Here is a 23849-nt window from a genome sequence, read left to right as displayed (position 1 = left end):
AGTTCCACTCTCCCTCACAAGTTTAAATGTAGAACCAAGTTCTGATAGGTTTGCTTTCACTTTTTTGTAAAAGCAAACTGTTTTGTAAAAACACTTGTTTCACTATGGATTCTCTCCACCCATATTTCCTTCTTTTTAATCATGCTAATGTTTTCATAGTACCCAGTCTTTCCATTTCCAAAATACTCATTAAATATTAAGAAAAATTCCTTTCCACATAAACATATCAAGGAAGGCAAAAGACCCACTTTGATTTGACTTTTACTCATCCTTATATCCTGGAATGATATTTTGAAAATATATGTTTAATTTGTTGAAATTATAGTCAAAATGAATTCATGTCTTGAAACTTCTTTTTATAGTTTTCACATTCCTATTGTTATAATTGGTTTTCTTTTCTGGTGATTTTAGAATTATTTCTGTCTCTGTTTGTTTTATAAAGAAAGAACTAGTATAATGATTGTTTTTTCTTTTAACTAAAGGACACTCCCAGTGTAAAAGTTGAGTAGATGATACCTGAATATTTAGTGAATTTAATGCTGTCATGGATCACTTGGCAATGAATGCCATAATTTTATTGAATTTTCAACAGGTTCTTAGTGATCACAATTTAGAGATAGCACGATTACAGGAATCAATAAAATCTTGGGAAAAACAGGTTGAAGACATGAAGAAATCCTGTAAGAACCTAGAGGATAAAATGTAAGTATGATACTATATATATATATATATATATATATATATATATATATATATGTATTTGTCATTTTTTGTGACTGAACTGAAGGCATATGGAGGTTCCCAGGCTAGTGGTCGAATCAGAGCCTTAGATGATAGCCTGTGCCAAAGCAATGCCAGATCTGAGCTGCATCTGTGACCTAAGCCACAGCTTGCATCAATGCTGAATCCTTAACCCACTGAGCGAGGCCAAGGATCAAACCAGTATCCCCATGGATACTAGTCAGATTCTTAACCTGTGGAGCCGCAATGGGAACTCCTGATACTATAATTTTACTGAAGCATTTCTAGATATCATGTTTCTTTCACTTAAAAAAATTTTTTTTATTTACAATATAATTTTATTCATTCATTCATTTACTCGCTTTCATTCAGTTGCTTCAAAGTTTTTAATTCACTAACTGCTGTATGCCATCCTGTAAGACATAATGGTGAACCTCAAGAATTTGTGGTCTTATGGGAAAGAGTTCTATTAAAAATTACAGAAATATTTTTTTTAAAAAGCAATTGACCTGAATCTTAGTCCATTTAATTTTTCAGGGTTAGGAGGATTTGAGAAAAAATTTAAATATTAAAAAAAAGGATATAAAATAGTACAATAAACATATGTTTCCATTATCATACCTACCAGCTCTTATTTTTTTATTTTTAAAAGGACTTTATATCATAATCATGAACACATATATGTATTTTTTAAAAAGTTTCATTGAAGTATAGTTGATTTATAGTGTTGTGATGATTTCTGCTGTACAGCAAAGTGATCTAGTTTTAAGATTCTTTTCCCACATAGATTATCACAGAATATTGGGTAGAATTCTCTGTGCTATGCAGCAGGTCTCTGTTGGCCAACCATTCCATATATCATGGTGTGCATATGCCAATCCCAAAGCCCCAATCTATCCATCCCTCCTCCCCCCCTTTGGTAACCATAAATTTGTTTGCAAAGTCTGTGAGTCTGTTTCTGATCTACAGTTAAGTAAACTTGTATCCTTTTTAAAGATTCCACATATGAGTGATATTGTATGATGTTTGCCTGACTTAATTTAGTATGAAAATCTCTAGGTATATCCATGTTGCTGCAATTGGCATTATTTCATTCTTTTTTATGGCTGAGAAATATTCCATTGCATATATGTACCACATTTTCTTTATCCATTCCTCTGTCAATGGACATTTAGGTTGCTTCCAAATCTTGGCTATTGTAAATAATGCTACAGTGAACATTGGGATGTATGTATCTTTTCAAATTATGCTTTTCTCTGCATAGATGCCCAGAAGTGGGCTTGCTGGATCATATAGTGGTTCTATTTTTAGTTTTTTAGGAACCTCCATACTGTTTTCCATAGTGACTGTACCAACTTATGTTCCTAACAACAGTGTAATAGGATTCCCTTTTCTCTGCACCTTCTCGAGCATTTATTGTTTGTAGACTTTTTGATGATGGCCATTCTGACAACACTAAGGTGATACTTAATCATAGTTTTGATTTGCATTTCTCTAATAATTACCAATGCTGAGCACTTTTCATCATGTGATTTTTGACCATCTGCCTGTCTTCCTTGGAGAAATGTCTGTTTAAGTCTTCTGCCCATTTTTTTGATTGGGTTGTTGATTTTTTGATATTGAGCTGAATGGATTGTTTGTATATTTTGAAGATTATCCCATGTCAGTTCCTGCAAATATTTTCTCCCATCCTGTGGATTGTCTTTTTGATTTGTTTATTAATATGGTGTATCACACTGATTGATTTGCAGATATTGAAAAATCCTTGCATCCCTGGGATAAATCCAACTTGATCATGGTATATGATCCTTTTAACGTATTGTTAGATTCAGGTTGATAGTATTTTGTGGAGGATTTTTCATTTATATTCATCAGTGATACTAGCCTGTAATTTTCTTTTTTTGTGTGTGGTATCTTTGTCTGGTTTTTCTATCAGGGTGATGATGGCCTCAGAAAATGAATTTGGGAGTGTTACTTCCTCTGCAGTTTTTTTGGAATAATTTCTGAAGGATAGGTGTTAACTCTTCTTTAAATGTTTAATAGAATTTTCTTGTAAAGCTATCTGGTCCTGGACTTCTGTTTTTAGGAAGTTTTCAAATCCCATTTTCAATTTCAGTACTTATGATTGGTATGTTCATATTTTCTGTTTCTTCCTGGTTCAGTCTGTACCTTTCTAAGAATTTGTCCATTTCTTCTAGGTTGTTCATTTCGTTGGCATATAGTTGTGTATAGTAGTCTCTTATGATTCTTTGTGTTTCTTTGGCATCCACTGTAATTTCTCCTTTTTCATTTCTTATGTTATTGCTTTGAGACCTCTCCCTTTTTTTCTTAATGCGTCTGGCTAAGGGTTTATCAATTTTATGAATCTTTTCAAAGAACCAGCTTTAGTTTCATTGATCTTTTCTATTGTTTTCTTCATCTCTATTTCATTTATTTCAGTTCTGATTTTTATGATTTCTTTCCTTCTACTAACTTGAGGTTTTACTTATTCTTTCTCTAGTTGCTTTAGGTATAAGGTTAGATTGTTTGTGATTTTTCTTGTTTCCAGAGAGAAATTTGTATTGCTATAAACTTCCCTCTTAGAAGTGCTTTTGCTGCATCTCATAGGTTTTGGATCATTGTGTTTTCATTTTCATTTGTTTCTAAGTATTTTGTTATTTCTTCTTTGATTTATTCAGTGAGCCATTGGTTGTTTGGTAGCATATTGTTTAGTTTCCACAAGTTTGAGTTGTTTGCAGTTGATTTCTAGTCTTATAGGGTTGTGGTCAGAAAAGATGCTTGATATGATGTCAATTTTCATAAGTTTACTGAGGTTTAATCTGTGGCCCAAAATGGAATCTATCCTGGAGAATGTTCCATGTGTACTTGAGAGGAATGTGAATTCTGCTGCTTTTGAATGGAATATTCTGTAAATATCAATTAAGTTCATCTAGTCTAATGCATCATTTAAGACCTTTGTTTCCTTATTAATTTTCTGTATGGATGATCTGTCCATTACTATAAGTGGGGTGTAAAAGTCCCTCAGTATTATTGTGTTATTGTTGATTTAAAATTCATTAATATTAGATCAAAATTATATTCTTTTATTTTATGAAAATTTGTGTGATTGTTAGCTTTATAGAACAACTTCATTTTGAAATTAACCAGTCTTTTGGAAAATCAAGGGGAAAAATAGAGGATGACATAGTTTAGGAAAATGCAAAGACTTTTGAATATGTATTGTCCTCACTTCAGATCCTGACTCCCTACAAATGAATATGTCCCAGGAGGAAAGCACCGCCATAAGACTACAAACTGGAGTTCCCGTCGTGGCGCAGTGGTTAACGAATCCGACTAGGAACCATGAGGTTGCGGGTTCTGTCCCTGCCCTTGCTCAGTGGGTTAACGATCCGGCGTTGCTGTGAGCTGTGGTGTACGTTGCAGACGCGGCTCGGATCCTGCGTTGCTGTGGCTCTGGCGTAGGCCGGTGGCTACAGCTCCGATTCAACCTCTAGCCTGGGAACCTCCATATGCCGTGGGAGCGGCCCAAGAAATAGCAACAACAATAACAACAACAACAACAAAAAGACTACAAACTCACCTAACCATGCTATTAGAGTTATTGTTCTTTTTTTTTTTTTTTTGTCTTCTTGCCTTTTCTAGGGCTGCTCCTGTGGCATATGGAGATTTCCAGAGTAGGGGTCTAATCAGAGCCACAGCCACCAGCCTATGCCAGAGCCATAGCAATGCAGGATCCGAGCCACGTCTGCAACCTACACCATAGCTTACGGCAATGCCAGAACCTTAACCCACTGAGCAAGGCCAGGGATCGAACCTTCAACCTAATGGTTCCTAGTCTGATTCGTTAACCACTGCGCCATGACGGGAACTCCAGAGTTATTGTTCTTAGTCAAGAGGGACCTGCAGAACTTATTGAGAAAGTAAAGGGAACCTCAGGGCAAAAACTTTTACCCATGGGAAATATTCCATCCATCCCAAGGCCCAAAGTCTTTGCTACTTTCTGCAAAACTGTTTGTTCTTCTATTTACATGCTGTTTTCTCTTCTTGGTGAGCCCATGGCTAAGTATGACTGTTCCAAATCCTCTGTGTTCACTTGTCACTGATCCATCTTAAGACATTGACCAACAGCTCTCTCTCCTAGGATAATTACCATATTTCCCAGCAAAAGCTCTTTGACTCAACTCTAGACAGGAAGGTCAGGTCTTTTAATATGAATATTACTTCTGGGCTTACCTTCAGGGTTTGCTGATAGTTTAAAAGACAAATTGTGGATTAAGCAGATACCCCAAAAGACAAGTAATTTCATCTGTGAGATCTTGTTAAAATAAGGCTTTAGTAAAAAAGGTTTGACTATAATTCAAATTATGTCTTCTAAAACAGTAATTGCACAGTACAGTGCTACTCTGCCATTAAATATGCATAAAATAGGCATACCATAAAATATGCAATAATCTTTAAACTCAGTACCAGATTTTAAAATGGCAAGCTCGGAGTTCCCATTGTGGCTCAGGGATAACAAACCCAACTAGTATCCATGAGGATGCAGATTTGATCCCTGGTCCTGCTTAGTGGTTTAAGGATCTGTGTTGCTATTAGCTGTGGTATAGGTTGCAGACATAGCTAGGATGCTACATTGCCTTAGGCCAGCAGCTACAGCTCTGATTAGACTCCTGGCCTGGGAATGAATGTCCATAAGCTATGGGTGCAGCCCTAAAAAGACAAAAAAAAAAAAAAAAAAAAGGAAAGCTCAAGTAATACATTAATTTAAACTCAGAATAAAAAGTCTTTTTCTTTAAAAGTGATTTGGGAGTTTTAGTTGATACTTTAAAAAAAATAGGCAAAGAATCATAGTGTAAAATATAGATTACCTCTTAAATTACTTTTAGGAGTTATGATGAAAAGCCTTGCTATACTTATGAAGTTTTATTTGTAATCTGTATTCATGTTATTTAACTGGTGTTAAGTATATGTTCTAGAAGGAAATTGAGATTCACTTATCTTTCACTTTGAATGGCTCATCTTTTTTTTTTAATGCCATCTTTTCAAGAGTTTTCATGTGGAATCTTACTGAGGAAAAGTGCTTTTGACTAATTTGTGATTGAGGATATAATTTAATTTAATTTTTATTTTATATTAGAGTATAGTTGATCTACAATGTGTTGTTAGTTTCAGGTGTACGGCGAAGTGATTCTGTTATACATATACATATATCCATTCTTTTTCAGCCCTTCCCTACTTTTTATTAGTAAAGCTTTACTTTTTCCTCTTTACCACTTGGTAAATTAAATGAAAATTCTCTATGTTCTTATTTTCTCACCTAGTTCATTTTCTCCGTGGGAAGTGGGAAGAGGCAGCTTAGCTCTTGTTTTATGGATGTGAAAAATCAAACAGTGTTGTTTCATAATATTCTGTAAGATTCTTTAAGAAAAAATTATACAGGAAAATGAAATAATTTGTACTCAATTTCCTATTGATCTGTAAGTTTTAATTCCCCTCCCCACACCTCATTAGTATTTTGAGGTCAAAATATTGAGGAAAACCAAAAATCACTCAACAAGTTTAAATTCTGTATGTGGACAGTTAAAAGTACCTCAAATTTTCCACAAGTCCACAGGACTTTAATCCTCTTTCTTTGTTATTATTGATAACAAGCATTATGTGTTTACATAATAAAGCAAATCAGTGCCTATCTTTCTAAATTTCTGTGACCTTTCTTTGCCAATCAGCTAGTTTTCAGCACAAGGGATGTGGGGTATTGGAAGCTAAATATTTTATATAAATGAAATTGTATTGTGTCCCAAATTATGTACTTGCCATTACAGTGTAGGAAGCTATGAAAATTATAGATGGTTTTTTTCATTTTCTACTATTTAAAAAAATTTTCACTGGAGTATAGTTGACTTACAATGTTGTATTAGTTTCAGGTGTTCAGCAAAGTGAATCAGTTATGCATATAAGTATATCCATTCTTTTTCCCCATATAGGTTTCTACAAACTATTGAGTAGATTTTCCTATACAGTAGGTATACCTGCTATACAGTAGGTTCTTGTTAATTGCCTACTTTATATAGTAGTGTGTATATGTTATTCCCTCCCACCCTCCCAATATAGGTGCTTTTTTAAAGGGCTGAAATAGTTTCAGGTTTGTCAAGGTTACCAGTGACTTCCATCCTGCAAAATTTTAGTGATCTTGTCTACTCCTTAAAATGTTTGAGTTCTTAATCAAATTTGACACAGACACTTACTTCCATCTTCTTGAAGTACTTTCTTCAGTTGGCTTCCCAAACATCACATTCTCTTATTTCACTTACTCTATTGCACTTACCCTAGTTGTACTATTCTTCTTTCTATCTCTAAATTTTGGAGTTCTCAACTCTTCATGATTCTCTGTTCTCTACTGGTACTCTCTATACATGATTTCATTAAACCTCAGACTTTCTCTTCTACAGTGACTCTCAAATTTATATATCCAGCCATGATCTCTAAATGGATATAGTCTACAGTTTCTTTGCCCTTTCCATTTGGAGGATATCTCATGTATAACATGTCCCAAACAGACTTCTTAATTTCCCATCTCTCTGAAATAGGTCTTCCTTTCATCTTCCATATTACCATTTACCTAGTTACTCCAGCCAGAAAAACAAAGAGTCATCCACCATTCCTGCTTTCCCCATTACTTAACCCTAACCTAACAAACCAATTAACATAACCCTAACCCAGCTCTAACTCCAGTCAAATCTGAAGCCATGTCCTCTTGCTTTCATCTTCAAAATATATCCTGATTCCCAGCTATCACCACCTCCACCACTACAATCTTAATCTGAGCCACTTGCCATTATCTCTTCTGGATCACTGTCATAAACTCCTACATGGCCTGTCTTCCTATACTGTTGTCTTTTGCTACTAAGTAGCCAGAATTATCAGATGCAAATCAGTTCGTATCACCATTTTCCTTTAAAAATTCTCCCTGGTTCCCTTCAAAATAAAATCTGAACCTCTACTTCAAGACCCTAAATGATGTGGGCTGTGTATACTTCCTCAGCAATTTCACACTCCTTTCTTCATCATATACACAAAACTTGTTGCTTTCTCAGGATATTGTCACCTGCTCTTCCTTCTGTATGAAGAGCTCTTCCTTAAAAGCATCTCATCCTTCAGGTCTTTTGCAAGTTATCCCAAGAAATGTTCCCTAATCACCTATCTATAGTACTATCCTCACTCTCAAGATTTCTCTACCCTTTACCCTACCTTGTGATCTTTGGAACATTTAACACTCTCTGAAATATGTTTATTTTTTATAACTTGCTTATATTCTGAGTACTCCACTAGAGTATAATTTCCGTGAGGGTAGAGACTTATCTTGTTCTGTATCTCTAGTACCTATAACACCTTCAGAGCATATTATTCAAAAATTGATTCTTAATTAATATATAAAGTATTAATATATATCAATTCAAAAGAATAAAAATGATTATTTAATAAATTATAAATAAAAACATTGCATAGGTAGATGGGGACTGGAAGTTTCTGATGTCAGAGATAAATGTGGCTTTGCTGGAAAACATGTCCTAATAGGAATTTATTTGGCTTCCTTTGTTCATAGGCTTTTTTTTAGGACTAACAAGGAAAAACTGGATGATGCATCTAATGTTGAAAAAAGTGAATTATTGCTGAAGATAAAACAGGTAGGAACATAGAAATGATGACTTTAAGATTATAATTATTTTTAGTTAATATTTTAAGTATATCTGAAAATGTAAAAATTTCCATAAGTGGCATTTTCATTAACCAATAATAATCCTGGTCATTCACTGTGACTGATTTAAAGATTTAATCAGTAAGCTGGAAGGGAATAATGGAAGTCAACTAAGCTAAACAGAAAAAAACAAAAAAAAAGAATTAAAAAAATAAACATAGTTTAAGAGACCTCTGGGACAATATCATTATACTAATATTCACATTATAAGGATCCTAGAAAGAGAAGAGAGAGAAAGAGACAGAGAACATAAATGAAGAAATAATAGCTGAAAACTTCCCTAACCTGAGAAAGAAAATAGCTATCTAAGTCCAGGAAGCATAGAGATTCCCACAGAAGATAAATCCAAAGAGATCCACACCAAGACACATTGTAATGGAAATGGGAAAAATTAAAGATAAAGAGAGAATCTTAAAAAGCAGAAAAGGAAAAGCAATTGGCTATGTACAAGGCAACTACCAAAAGAATCAGAAAACAATCAACAAAATGTCAGTAAGTACATACCTATTAATAATTGCTTTAAATGTAAATGGACTAAATACTCCAATCAAAATACATAGAGTGGCTGATGGATTAATAAATAAATATATATGCTACCTACAATAGACTCCCTTCAGATAAAGGCACACAGACTGAAAGTGAGGACATGGAAAAAGGTGTTCAGTGCTAAAGGAAATAAAAAGAAAGCAAGGACAGCAATACTAATATCAGAAAAATAGACTTTAGATCAAAGGCTATAACAAGAGAAAAAGAAGGACAATACATATGGGAAAAATGGATCAATTCAACAAGAAGAAATAACTATTGTAAATACATATGCACCCAACATAGGAGCAGCTAAATACATAAAGCAAATATTAACAAACATAAAGGGATAAATTGAAAATAACACAATAATAGTGGGGGACTTTAACACTTCAGTTATATCAATGGACAGATCATCCAGACAGAAAATCAATAAGGAAACAAGAGCCATAAATGACACATCAGACCAATGGACTCTCTCTATTATATATCCATATATACATCCCTTCCTAACCTAACTTGCCTACTTCATTTGAAGCAATTCAGTAGAGACATCCAAACACAAAGTTCTTCAGAACACTGATGGGTATCATCCTTTGTTCTTGAATAGAAATATTTAACAATAGATAAGCATGATATCCAGTCAGGTTTTGAGAAAGAGCTTCTGTTGATTTTTACATTTTCTTTTCCCTGTGTAGTTTATCTTCTGGGAAAAGGACATAACAGATCTTGCTGAATGGTCCCAGTTTATCAATCCCAATCCTTATTTCAGAATGAATTATTACTTTATGGTTTTGCATCAGTGTTTACTACCTTTCTATACTTTTGTCATAATTTATAGGAGAGTCCCCACAACATTCATGGTATTGTCATTGTGTATGAAGTAATATACCCAATGCTCTAGAGAGCTACCCCCATGACTGTGCCCTGAACCTCTCAAAAAAGCCATAAAGCAAATCTTCTACTTCAATTCCTTTTTTTCTAGGTGGCTGAAAAACTGAACAACTGTCGTTTAGAGAACAAAGATCTACAAGAGAGATTGAACACTGTTACCAGACAATATAAAATTGTCTTAAATGAGGAGAATAAAGTTTTCATGCAGAAACGGAAAATTCATATTGAGTATGTTTCTATCCATGATCCATACATGAATCCACATGCTATAGTTATGCTTCCTTTGCTATCAAAATGGTCACTCTCCACTTAAGCTTATTCTAGTTTTAAGATCTGTTGACAATAAAATATTCTTTACCCAATCATAAATAAATATACTCCTAATTCACCTCTATATATACTGCATAATGTTTTCCTCATGTAAGCCAGACAGAACCCATAAATACTAAATCCGCTATTTTTACTTCTAACTCAGATTCTTAAAAAAGAATAACCATGCCTTTACTCTAGGAGACTGTCTATAAGAAGTATGAGTTCTGTTTTCATCAGAAACTGGCTCTGCACCTGCATTTCCTATCTCAGAAAAAGATTTGGTCATTGACACAATCCCCTAACTCAGAGGATGGGAAATTATTCAAGGAAACCCCTATCTTTTACTAAAACTCTGCTCTAGCATCAAGGCTTGTCAATTCCACCTCTCAAGTAGTTCTCAAATATATCCTATCCTCCTTTCTAACTCCCTTCTTTTCATTCCTTTCAGCCTCTTTGGTTTGGCTTTCCTATCAAAAGTTCTTTCCAGGCATTCCCATTGTGACTCAGTGGAAATGAATCTGACTAGTATCCATAAGAATGTGGGTTTGATCCCTGGCCTCACTCAGTGGGTTGGGAATCCTGCATTGCTGTGAGCTGTGGTGTAGGTGGCAGACGCAGCTTGAATCTGGTGTTGCTGTGGTGTAGGCTGGCAGCTGTAGCTCCAATTCGACCCCTAGCCTGGGAAACTCCATATGCCATGGGTGCGGCCCTAAAAAAGCAAAAAAAAAAAAAAAGTTTTCTACTTTCTTCTCTACCACCCCTAACTTGTCTGCTTCCCTTTCACCAGAATGGTCCTTCTGAAAATCTCTCTGTGGCCATTCCTTTTCCATCATTCACTGCATTGTTACCAGCTGGGTACAAATTGCCTTGTCAGTTGTTCTGTCTTACTCAGCACTGTATTCCCAGGATCTTGCCCATTGCTTATGAGGTAGTGGGCATTTACCAGTGTTTTCCTAGTGAGTATTACAGAATAACATCTTACAAGCATGAAGTATGTAAGTAATAATCCATTACTACACTCAGAGTTAAGCTATATGGAAGTGTAATTATGGGGTCAAGGCCCACTTGTGTGCAGCTGAATTTATGGTCAGTGTTTTAGCATTTAAGTGTTATTGCAATCATTTTATCTCATCCAGTTGAACAACCTACTAAGAATGATACTTTAATATTCTTCAGGCAAAATCTTTCCTCAGATTAATACCAAGTTATCAGTTTGAATCATAAAATGTACTGATTACAAAAACAATTGTAACACTAAAGCATTTTTGTTGGGTTTTGTCTTCTTTAACGTGGGATACCATAGCAAATTACCATGGACTTTGAGGCTTAAACAATAGAAAAATTTCTCATACTTCAGGAGGCTGGATGTCTGAGATCAGGGTGCCATTGTGGTCAGGTTCTGGTGAGAGCCCCCTTTCTGACATGCAGATGACCAGTTGCCTTCTTACTGTGTCATTACACAGTAGAGAGAAAGAGAGCAAGCTCTCTGATGTCTCTGCCTAAGAGGCCTCCACCCTCATGACTTCCTATAAGTCAAATCAAAGACCACAGAACTGGGGGCCAGGGCTTCACCATATGAATTTGTGGGTGGCAGGGGGACACAATATAGTCCACAACAATTTTGAAGAAGACGAGACACTTAAAGCATGTCCTGTTATAGGCACGTTCCTGTCAATGTCTGGAAGTTTGAACAAAAACATCTCATTATTCTCTCTGAAACTTAGAGACAAAAAAAATAAAACAACTTTTAATAAAATACCTTATGGCTACCACCTACTGGCTTGAGCACGTTACATCTTCGTTAATCCTTATACTCAGTGAGATAGGTATTGAGATTCCCATTTCTTGGAGGGGGATCCTGAGGATCACCCACAGGTGAAGTTTCTTTTTAAGGTTACACTGCTGGAAAGAGGTAGAGCCCTATCCAAAGTCAACCTGATCGACTCCTTCACCTTTTACAAAAGAATAACAGAACTGATAAATTCATTCAAAGAGACGTACCTACTCAGAGGGATGAAGTACTGTAGACCTGTCCTTATGGTTTTATGGTTGCTATTGCAGTTAATGTGCCTTTCATGGCTCAAAGAGTTTCATAAGTTTAGATTTAGCCATGACTATCAAAAAGACTTTGTTTCTATTTTCAATAGTTTATTTGGTAGCTAGTTCATGAATTGAACTTTGCAAACGACTTTTTAAATTCTTGTTTGTGATTGCATATTTTATTATACTGAGAAATTAAAAATGATTATTTCAACCTTTGACAAATGATAACTGTTATTTGTCATGGTAGAAATCAGAAACAACTGGCATTTATAGCTCAGAAAGAAAACTTCCTATCAAAAAGAAGGGTGGACATCAAAAATATGGAAGAAGGACTTATCACCCTCAATGATCTTCATCGGTATGTTTGTTGCCTTTGAAATTTTTAATCTTTATTCCTCTGCATTTATGTTTTTAATCAATGGTGATAGTAAATCTATGTCAATTGCTCATATACTATGGAAGAGGAGGTTCCTAATTGGCTTTCACTGTTTGACAGCCCAGATAAATTGTTTTCATTGATTCTTTTGTTGAAAGGTTAGCCAGGAGCCGAATTCTATGTAAGCTGCTCTGATATCTGTGTTAGAGCCTTCACATTCCCCTCTATCCCAGATTCATAGGCACATCTTCCATCCTTAATTACCACTCATCCCTAGTTCAAGAATCTGTATTGACTTTCTAAGCTATACATCGCATCAAATCAGCACTCAGTCTAGAATCCAGATTCCTCACCATTTTGTTAATCTTCAGCCCTCCTTTGTCAGAGGGTTACTTCCCTTCGTGTCCTCTGTATGCAGGAAGTTTGCCTAAGGCCACCAGAATCCTGACTTTCTCCTTTCCACTGTGTCTTTGCACATGACGATATCCTTTCCTTGGTAAGATTGTACTGCCATCCTGGCATCCCATGTTCCTCCTTCTATAAAACATTATCCACTAATAACCTTTCCTCAACTATCTCCTTAAAATATGTCCTTACATATTCTTGGGTTCAATACTTGCAAAGGCAGTTTGCACTTGCAGAAAATTGTGATTGTCTATCAGTCCGTCACAAGCTTTGTTTTGTCTCTAAATTAGATAGTAATTTTATTGTGCATAAGAATTATGCAGAAAGTCTTTTATACATTTTAACAGCTCCCACAAATGCAAAATCCAATATATTTTTCTTGTTTTTAGAGCAACAAAGGAAGTATATCAGAAACAAATAAGAGTCCTGAGTGATAACCGGCAAAGAGAACATGAGAGATGGTAAAAAAAAAAAAAAAAAAAGCCTACTTATATTATAAGTAATATAGGTTATCTTAATTAACAGTTCCTCAGAGTGTCTGTCAGTTGCTAGAGTCCAAGGAAATTGTTCTCCCAAATTAAATGATATGAGTGCTCTTGGATCCAGATGTGTTTGTTTGTTTGCCTTTTTCATCACTGAACAGAACCAGAGGTTTTCATTCCAATCATGTGCAGTCTCCAAAGAGTAAAATTGCCAAGATCTGCACAGTGCCTCTTGCTTATCCAGGCTTCTGTGTGGACCAGTGAGGGAGGTGATCTGCAGGCCAGAGGCGAGTGGTCAAACACGCAGGTTATGCAGATGGACTGCTTTGGTTGCTCTGCTTTTTACTAGCTCTGTGACGGGGCTAAGTTATTTAATAATGTCTCTGCTCCCATCCCTATAAAGTGAGGAATGATAGTAGCACCTACCTTAGTGGGTTGCTGTGGGTAAGATCCATGTAAAAAGTATGTAGCTCAGGGCCCAGCGCCTAGAAGACACTTGCAGAAACTTAGCTATATTTTTGTTGTTGTCATTGTTATTATTACTATTCATAAAACTCCAAAGGGACATTTTTATCCTTTTCTAATTATACAGATTTTTAATATTATGGTGGAGAGAAAAATTTGAGAGCCCAGTAGCTCGAAATCCCTTACTAGCATTTTGAGTAATTTGTAACTCCATTAGTATTTCTGCCTGAGACTTATCTTTTTCCACCTACCCCTGGATCTTCCCCATTTCTGTCCTTTACCTGAAGCAGGCAAGCTACCAGGCTACCACGTGTGGTTTGCGCATTGTCCTATTGGATGTACCAGCACAACTTAATATGTAAAGATGACATTGAATCAGCTAATGTCCTATCTTATTTTTTCAGTTAATGTGCCTAGTCTACATCATCAACAGCACAAACAATTTTGTATAATCATAATAGGATTTGTTTTGTTTTCAATTCCTTCATCTTTTCAGGAAACTGTGAGGTCAATTTGATGATAACACTTTCTGTTCTAATCTCTAGTATTATAACCCAGTGGAAAAAAGCTTGTTTGCTAAAGAAACACACACGTTGGGCCATCCAGATAAAGGCTGAAATACAAGAAATTATAGGTAAAATTCAGGATGCTGAATTGAGACGCAGTGGATTATTGCAAGAGGTAAAGGCACTTAAGAGGCTTAGTACTGGCTAGCTATATTGCTTGTCAGTAACTCTTCAGTATTTCATTATACTTTCCTTATTAAAAGGTATTTTCCTTTCTGCTGATTTCAAGTTTAGAGTGAATTTGTAACTTCAGAAATGTATCCATTTGCTATGTATTAACTATCAGAATTTAGCAGAGTAGCAGTTCTCAGCAGAATATGGCTTTGAAGCATAAAACTAAAACTTGAGAATGGCATTTAGAGAAACTATCTCTAAAAATAGAGACGAAGCATCATTTATTTAGCTCCTATATTTATCTTCTGCCTACCCTCCATCCCCTGCTACTCCCATTCCCCATTTCTTCATGTCATTTATAGATACTGTTTGGGGAAGGAATTAATCACTAGAGGGTGAAAAGATCCCCCTCCAGGAAAAATAATATAACCTGAAATCAGAGCCAAGTCTCCTACACAGAGATGTTAATTTACCTGGCTGTTTGAAAATGTTGCAAATGTTGTATTGCACACTATAAGACAAATGATACATTCTCTTTTTTTCTTTTTCCCAATTAGACCAGTTTTAGAGAAAAGGAGATCCATGAATTTTTGGCACAGATTGAACAACTTACATTACAATTAAAACAAGAGGAGGAGGAATTTGTTGTGAAAGAAAAAAAGTTAATTCAAGAGTTGAGCATATATGAGGTAAATTTTATTTTACATCTAAGAACAATTTTAGATGGCTGTGTGTGTGTGTTGGGGGGTATTTCCTGCCATTCTGATCAGTTAAATGTAAAGTAAATCTCCTGGTATGAGCAAGCCTGCAATTGAACTCAGAATCTTACTTCTTTTCCTAAAAAAGAAATAGAGCAATTAGAAATCTCTTTCTTTTTTCAGTTAAAAAAAATATTGCACACTCCAAGTTATTAGGAGAAGGCTGGCAAAGTCCGTAGAGAGAGGTGGCGTATTGGAGAAAACCATAGACCACTGAAACAGGAAAGGCTGGGGAGAGTAATGAAGGGCGAGGGAGGCCGACCTCAGACCTCCTTAAAGAGAGGCCATTATATTTGCTAGAGAACTGCCAAGAGCCAGCCTGGGATAGAATAGAGCAGGGATGCTGGGGAAGTGGAGGGAGACGGCACTGAAAGGCCCCAGGAGGCCCAGAGAAGACAGGTCTCCAGACACACAAGGAAAACAAACCTTTTAAGGAGATGGCGTTACCTGGACAGGCAAGGCATGTTTCTTGGAAACCACCGTTGGTGGAGGAGCTGAGGAAAAAAGGGATGGGAGGAGAAGGCTTCAAGGCTTGATTCAGTTTGAAGACAGAGGAAAAGGCCTGTCTGTACCCAAAGAGGAGCTTTATTTGAAGGCAGCAGTGCCTGGCTGTAGCAAGGGAGTAGGTCCTTACATGTGAGCAGTCCTTATATGTCAAAATTCAGATCTTACCAGATCCAAGCCCACTCCTCCCACATCGCACACACCCTGCCAGGTCCTGCAGAAACTCTCTGCAGATTACTGGTCCCAGGAAAAGCCAATTCTTTCTAAGATGAATAGCAAAAAAGAAGCAGATACGTCCTCCACACAAAAATGTTATGAGAAAAACAAGCGATAGGAGAGTGAAACTTTCCAGCAAAGGAAGTACCCTTAGAAAAATGGTGCCGGAAAGATGAAAACTGTGACTCAACATTCCTCCATGAATGCAGAATAAATCATTTTATAGAGGTGCCAAGGAAGATCAGCCATATGGAAATATAGGAACTCAGAGAAGAGACGTCAGAAGGGGATGGCCAGAAATAGGAAGAGGAGAGATGGAAATTGGCACCACTCAGGGAACAAACAAGAGAAAAAAAGCATTGCACAAATCATACAAAATCAGAAGGAACAGAAGGGAGGAGAGGAAAGGTGGGAACTATTTCTCTTTTGGTTGTAGACTCCTGGGGTGCCCAGGATTTTTCTAAGTGCTGAAAAACAGAAATTTTTAAAAAGAGAGAAAAAAAAAAAAAAACCCAAACCGAAGAGCTTTCCCTTATGGGGGTGGGGCTTGAAAATAAGCAAGATAAACAGTAGACAACCCCCCTCAAAAGGAGTTATGAACCTAACTAGTATCCATGAGGATGGGGGTTCAATCCCTGGCCTCCCCCAGTGGGTTATAAAGATCCAGCATTGCCGTGAGCTGTATGCCTAAGAGATGCTGGTTCCTATTTGAGCATGGGGCTTCTCAGCCAGGGAGGCCTTCACACCTCACCCCGTGGGTCTCTTTCTCTTGCACCGAGCTATCACTATCAATAGAGCTAGTCTCTGGTTGGCTGTGTTCTGAGGACACCTCCCACCAGAGAAGCATGTCTGGGGGTCTTCTGGTACTTCGGGATTCCTTCAAATTATGTATATATGAAACTTAGATAAAAATAAAAAATGAAAATAAAAGTCTTTAAGAGTAAACTGGGTCAAGTACGGCCTATTCAAATCTTAAGAGTCTGGGTATCTAGTTGAGAAGTCTCCCTGACATGGTTATTACAGAGGAGAAAATCTTTCCCAGTACAGGCTGAATGAAACAGGTGGAGGAAAGGAAGGGCGGCTGTGCCACCCTCAGCATGAGGGTGACATCTCTGGGTGCAAGTGGCAGCTTTCATTCTCATCCACTTCCAGACGGGGGAAGGAGGAAGGACCCAGGGAGCACATACCCCTTTCCTACTGTAGGGGCAGGACCAGAAACCTCATGCAGCACCCTGTCCATGAACCCGATGGTATACCCTCCTGCAGGGGAAGCTGGGAAATCACTCTAATTGGCAGCTGTATGCTCAACTAAAACTCAGCAGTCCTGATGTTGGAGGATGGGGGAATAGATTATAAATGTCAATTGGCTGTCTTTGCCTTAGTCACCATTTTAAATCCACCCTGACTTCCTAAGAGAGGTTCAACTATATTCCATTTGAAATGAAATAAAACCTGAGTTTGAATATATAAGCAAGCATTTCATGTTTTGTTTTGGGCACTTTTAACCCCTGTAGTGTGGAATTATATCCGTTTATTTCTACCCCTCCCCATTTCTTCCTTACAGCCACATTTCTTAGAGCTTGTGTACATTTTGTTTTGCTGCCTGGTTTTATTATTTTTTTCCATAAAATATCAATAAATAGAATTATTCTCAGATATGTTTTAGGGGATACATCTATGGTAGCAGTATTAGAACCATAGCAGTAGGGCTATAGACCTGAAAGGATCTTTGTAGAGTCCAGTGAATTTAATCTCCTAACACTAGAGATTGATAGAAAGCCCATGAGTTGGCTGATAAATGTTCATTAAATGCCTATTATGTGCCAGATACCTTTCTATGCATCTTAGGATAGGAGGAGACCAAGATAGACAGAACTCTCCCCATCAAAGACCTGACATGCTATTCTAGAATAGGGTGGAAATTCTCCACAATCATACCTCATAATCAGCTTTACTGTCTTTAAAGCAAAGATTTGTTCAAGAAGCACAAATTAACAAAGTAAAGGAAGATGAACTGGTTGAGTGTCTTCCACAACTTCATGTGGCAGAAGAAGAGTACATGGACAAAAACAAAAAATTTGAAGAGCTCACTGATGTCATTACAGGTACATATGAAGCAGTAATTGACCTCAAGCCCAGGTAAGGTTTTCACTGTTGTGTTCTAACAAAGGTGGGTCATTCATCACAAGCCAGTGTTGAAATTCTCCAATCTTTTCCCATCAGCATTAACTCTCTATTCTCTAGTTTTTGCATCTTCCACTAATCTCCTGTCCTCCATACCACAGTATTACTGTTACTCTTGTCAACTTTTTCCTTTTCTCTTTTAAAGATGTTTAAAATTAAGAATTTGTAGCAACCATATTACACAGTTTCTCTATGTACTTGGTAAAGGTAGTGCCAGCTCCTTCATCTCCTACTATGTTGGGGAATTATTTGTTTCTTATCATGAAGCTTATCAGGTAGGTACTCCTCAGATTTTTTCCATAACCTACCCCTGAGGAAGAGGTGGATAAGAGTTTATCCAAGATCTGGGGGCTTCATAGAGGATGTGAAATGTGTCTGAAAGTATGCATATTTTGCATTCTATTGCATGGCACAACCGTGTGTGTTTAATATAAAAGCAATTATTTTCTCCACAAAAATTGGGTGTGGTCATCCAACCCTGAACACAAAAGTTCACAGATCCAGAACCATCGCTAGAGGTGTAAGTCTTGTCTTGAACTTGGGGAGTAAAGGATTTAGGTTATTAAGCAGGACGACCTCCAGAACTTCTTTCTTCTAGATGATTAAAGAAATGCCATTGGAATCAGAAGGCCAGGACCCAAATTACAGAAAATACTGGAACAGGAGTATATAAACATGCACTGCAGTGGAACTGATCACCTGGCAAAGACGAATATGGGGACAGGAATTTAAAGAGTGTGTCAAAACAGGGTAGACATATGGAAACTAAATATGTCCAAATGTGAAATAAACAAGTATTCAAGTGAAGAGTGGTAACTGTCAAGGAAGGTGGATTTTTAAGAGTATAAGAATAGTGTAAGGGTACGTACGTGGGTCATTGGTCTGATCCCCATTCTTCAGTTGATTTTCCATTTTTGCCAGGTTTTCATTTAGTCAATTTAGGTTTTCTTGGTCTTTTACAAAGACTTACAATATACATGTTCCCAGTTTTCTACTTCCCTAACCTTCCTCCATACCTTCTTGCACTAGGTGGAGGCTTATAAGAAACCCTATGAGTATGAAAGTAAGCTATATATTGCAGTCTGTTGTAAGGACTGATTCTCTTAGATCAAAGAAAATGTGGGTAAAATACTGAAGAAAGAAGAGAAAAGAGGGGCAGGTAGAAGAAAAGAAGGAAAGGGGGCCTACTAGCAATGTGCTTCAGCGAGTAGGAAAATGTACCTTACCTGCCCTCAGTGAGACTTAGAGAGGGTATAATATATAAGGGCTCAGTACGCAGACAGAAGAATGCTGTGATGTGGTTAAATATGATGGGTAAAACACACGCTTCTATCTTTTCTCCCTAATAAAACTTCATAAAAATATGTGCAAAAGGTTGTTTTAAAGATATAAACTGTTAAGTGCAATGAGGTTGGCAGAGAAGACATCAGCAGATAATAAATATCAACAAAGTTTTGGAAGGTGTAATGGGATAAAGCTATTAGCTGAAAGAGAAGTGTAAATAGCAGGTGCTTGCAGAGAATCATGGCATGAGAGCAAGAAGTTCTCTCTACAGGACTAGGGACATCCTTGACTCAGGATGCTGTGAAGCCAGAGATAAGTCATGGAGCTAAAGATGGGCTGCAAGTCTTTATAGCAAGCAGAGCAGCTAGACCTCCAGGTCAAGGTCCTCTCTTAGGTACAGCTGAGTATCGTTCTTCCCCAATGCCAGCAGAGAAATTGGGCCAGAGGGTTTTAAACTTCAGGATATCAGATGTGGCTGAGGGCAGAAGACAGATGCTGTTTTGCGACCCTCTTCCATGGCTCAGCTTGTTGAAGGCTGCCAGCCAGTTGTGTTATGACTCTTCTATAATCCCTTCCCCACCTTGAGAAGATGATTGGATTCTTCCCCAAGGAAACTGAACAGTTTGAGAGAAAAGCCCCACAGAATCTAACATTCGAGAGTCCTCCAACAGCATGGCTGGTCCCTTCCTGATCACTGTGCAGTGAAGCCCACCTAGGACCAAACTTGTTGGTCCCTCACTCTTAAATAGGATAGGCAGATCACCAGACATCTCAGGAAAAACTCTAATGTGAATGACAGAAACTAAATCACACAGGAAATAGAGAATATTATTCTATTATTATAGAGAATATATCTTAAATGTATAGTCTTAGAGAAATAAAATAAGATACTGCATTTATGAAAAGAGAACAAAGTGCTTAAAAGAAAGAACAGCCAGAACAACAAAAAAATAGCTCTTATAAATAAAAAATATGGGAGTTCCTGTCATGGCTCAGTGGTTAACAACCGCAACTAGTGTCCGTGAGGATGCAGGTTCAACCCCTGGCCTCACTCAGTGGGCTAAGGATCTGGCGTTGCCATGAGCTATAGTATAGGTCGCAGACATGGCTCAGATCTCACGTTGCTGTGGTTGTGGCATAGGCCAGCCACTACAGCTCCAATTAGACCCCTAGACTAGGAACCTCCACATGCTGCAGGTGCAACCCTAAAAAGACAAAAAGACCCCCCCCCAAAAAAAGATAGAAAAGAAATAAAAATATAACTAAAAATTTAGAATTCAATAGGAGGATTATAAGAAAAATTATGGAAATCTCTCCAAAAATAGAACAAAAAATTAAATTACAGGATAAAAGGGTAATGAAATTATAAAATTATTCTGAGATATCAAGTATCTAACTAATAGGAAGGCCAGAAAAAGAAAATAAAAAGGAAAGCATAAAATTATGAATGAAATAATACAAAAATATTTCTCAGAACTGGAAAATATGAGTTTTCTACTTGAAATGGCCTGTCAAACCCCCAGTACAGTATATGATAGAAACGACTAAGCCACATCACTGTGGTATTTCAGGAGAGGAAAAAAAGAGAAGATCCTAAAGGTTTCTAGGGAGAAAAATCAGATCTCACACAAAAGATTAGGTATCAGAATGGTTCAGACTTCTTAACACCAGTATCACACTAGAGCTTAGGAGGCATTGCCCTCAAACTTTTGAGAGAAAATAATTCCCAACATTAACTAAATACCTAAGCAAACTATCAGTCAAGTATAGATATAGAATAGAGATATTTCTAGATATACAAGATCTCATTTACTCATTCTCAGGAAACTACACAAAATTTGCCTCAAGAAGTAGAGGAAATTAATGAAGAGAAGGGGGAGCTATGAGAAAGCAAGAGGTGCGACATGAGGCAGGTGCAAGGGGGAAGTCCCAGGAGGTCCCCTGAGCAGTAGAACTAATGAAAGTGTATACAAAGTAGCAGGAACGGGCAGAGAAATGGGACTGATGGGTTAACTGACCACATGGGAAGTCATGTTCAGAAAGATTTTACAGGTATAGGTTTTGAAATGAATTAGTGATATGGATGTGGAAAACTAAGCAATTTTTTAAAAAGTGAGGCAAAAAAGAAAAAAAAACTATGCCAGAAAGGAAATATAATCCTACTATACCATTTGTCTCACTAGTGAACAATATTTACATTGTCATAATGATCCAAAGAGTTAAAATTCACTTAAACGAAATCCACTGACTTGAAGAGAAGGTTAGAGGGAAGCAAGGTGGGTTGTGGGTGTAGGTGGGAGATGTGGGGATGGAAACAGCTCTGTCCTCCTCTATGTAGCAGGAAGTACATAGAAAATGTCATAAAATGACAGATCAAGAAATAGCTATATAAGCATGTTTTAAGAAAACATTTTTAAAGAAAATGGAAGAAAAAGAAGTTAAAATAAGTTTAAACTGGTTGATTCTGAGGAGTCGAACCCTCAGGCTGTACCGAGTGGCTGCAGCACTGGAGAGCACCTGACTTCCAGTTTTTGTTACAAGCCTTACAAAAATATTTGGCTTTTAAAACCAGGCATGTGTCTTATTTTTGGTTACTTTTTTTAATTAAAGAACATTGCAGATAGTCATTTTTTTCTCTCTTTTTTATAGCACAAAAACAGGATCACAATTTACTGAACAATCTCATTTCTCAACTGTCGAGAGACTTTTTACGATACTTGAACAATGCGGTAAAGAGTCAATGTATTTGTTCTTTCCTTCTTTTATTAGAAGACTGGTGTATATATAGATAGTAATACTTAACCTGCCATCATTAGAGTTTTTGAGAAATTCTCATTTTTTTCTTTTTTTAAAAAATTTATTTTTTTTTAGTTTTAACTGATTTACTTTATTTTTTACAGCTCGTTTTCATTATTTTTTGATTTTTAAATTTTTTTAATTGTTATTTCCCAAATGCAATTTTTTTTCTACTGTACAGCATGGCGACCCAGTTACACATACATGTATACATTCTTTTTTCTCTCATTGTCATGCTCCATCATAAGTGAGTAGACATAGTTCCCAGTGCTACACAGCAGGATCTCATTGCTAATCCATTCCAAAGGCAATAGTTTGCATATATTAACCCAAAATTCCCAGTCCATTCCACTCCCTCCCTCTCCCCCCTTGGCAAGCACAAGTCTGTCTCCAAGTCCATGATTTTCTTTTCTGTGGAAAGGTTCATTTGTGCCAAATATTAGATACCAGATATAAGTGATATCATATGGTATTTGCCTCTTTCTGACTTACTTAGCATGAGAGTCTCTAGTTCCATCCATGTTGCTGCAAATGGCATTATTTTGTTCTTTTTTATGACTGAGGGGTATTCCATTGTGTATATATACCACATCTTCCTAACCCAATCGTCTGTCAGTGGACATTTGGGCTGTTTCCATGTCTTGTCTATTGTGAATAGAGCTGCATTGAACATGCAAGTGCATGTGTCTTTTTTAAGTAAAGTTTTGTCTGGATATATGGCCAAGAGTGGGATTGCTGGGTCATATGTTAGTTCTATGTATAGGTTTCTAAGGCGCCTCCATACTGTTCTCCATAGTGGTTGTACCAACTTACATTCCCACCAACAGTGCAGGAATGTTCCTTTTTCTCCACACCCCCTACAGCATTTGTTACTTGTGGATTTATTAATGAGGGCCATTCTGACTGGTGTGAGGTGGTATCTCATGGTAGTTTTGATTTGCATTTCTCTAATAATCAGGATTGTTGAGCATTTTTTCATGTGCTTGTTGGCCATCTGTATATCTTCCTTGGAGAAATATCTGTCTATTCAGGTCTTCTGCCCATTTATCAATTGGGTGGTTGGCTTTTTTGCTGTTGAGTTGTATAAGTTGTTTGTATATTTTAGAGATTAAGCCTTTGTCAGTTGCATCATTTGAAACTATCTTCTGCCATTCTGTAAGTTGTTTGGTTATTTTTTTTTGGTTTCCTTTGCTGTGCAAAAGCTTGTCAGTTTGATTAGGTCCCACTGGCTTATTTTTGCTTTTATTTCTGTGGCTTTGGGAGACTGACCTGAGAAAACATTTGTAAGGTTGATGTCAGAGAATGTTTTGCCTATGTTCTCTTCCAGGAGTTTGATGGTGTCTTGTCTTATATTTAAGTCTTTCAGCCATTTTGAGTTTATTTTGGTGCATGGTGTGAGGGTGTGTTCTAATTTCATTGATTTGCATG

The 23849-nt window shown here is 36.9% G+C and overlaps 1 protein-coding gene across 1 annotated transcript in view; it reads left to right on the top strand.

The window, feature by feature from the left end:
* The window catches only part of CCDC175 (coiled-coil domain containing 175), a 74270-nt gene that overhangs the window by 24063 nt on the left and 26358 nt on the right, over positions 1–23849 (top strand). The window contains exons 7-15 of the mRNA XM_047767459.1: positions 593–702; positions 8345–8426; positions 10008–10144; positions 12519–12629; positions 13442–13513; positions 14545–14680; positions 15237–15368; positions 18124–18262; positions 22275–22354. Coding sequence (XP_047623415.1) covers positions 593–702; positions 8345–8426; positions 10008–10144; positions 12519–12629; positions 13442–13513; positions 14545–14680; positions 15237–15368; positions 18124–18262; positions 22275–22354 — 999 coding nt within the window. The remainder of the gene's footprint in view (positions 1–592; positions 703–8344; positions 8427–10007; positions 10145–12518; positions 12630–13441; positions 13514–14544; positions 14681–15236; positions 15369–18123; positions 18263–22274; positions 22355–23849) is intronic.

The sequence above is a fragment of the Phacochoerus africanus genome, chromosome 2 (genome assembly GCF_016906955.1).
Source record: "Phacochoerus africanus isolate WHEZ1 chromosome 2, ROS_Pafr_v1, whole genome shotgun sequence".
NCBI lineage: Eukaryota > Metazoa > Chordata > Mammalia > Artiodactyla > Suidae > Phacochoerus > Phacochoerus africanus.
Note: the sequence above shows the minus strand (reverse complement) of the source record. Positions and strands in the feature narration are given on the sequence as shown.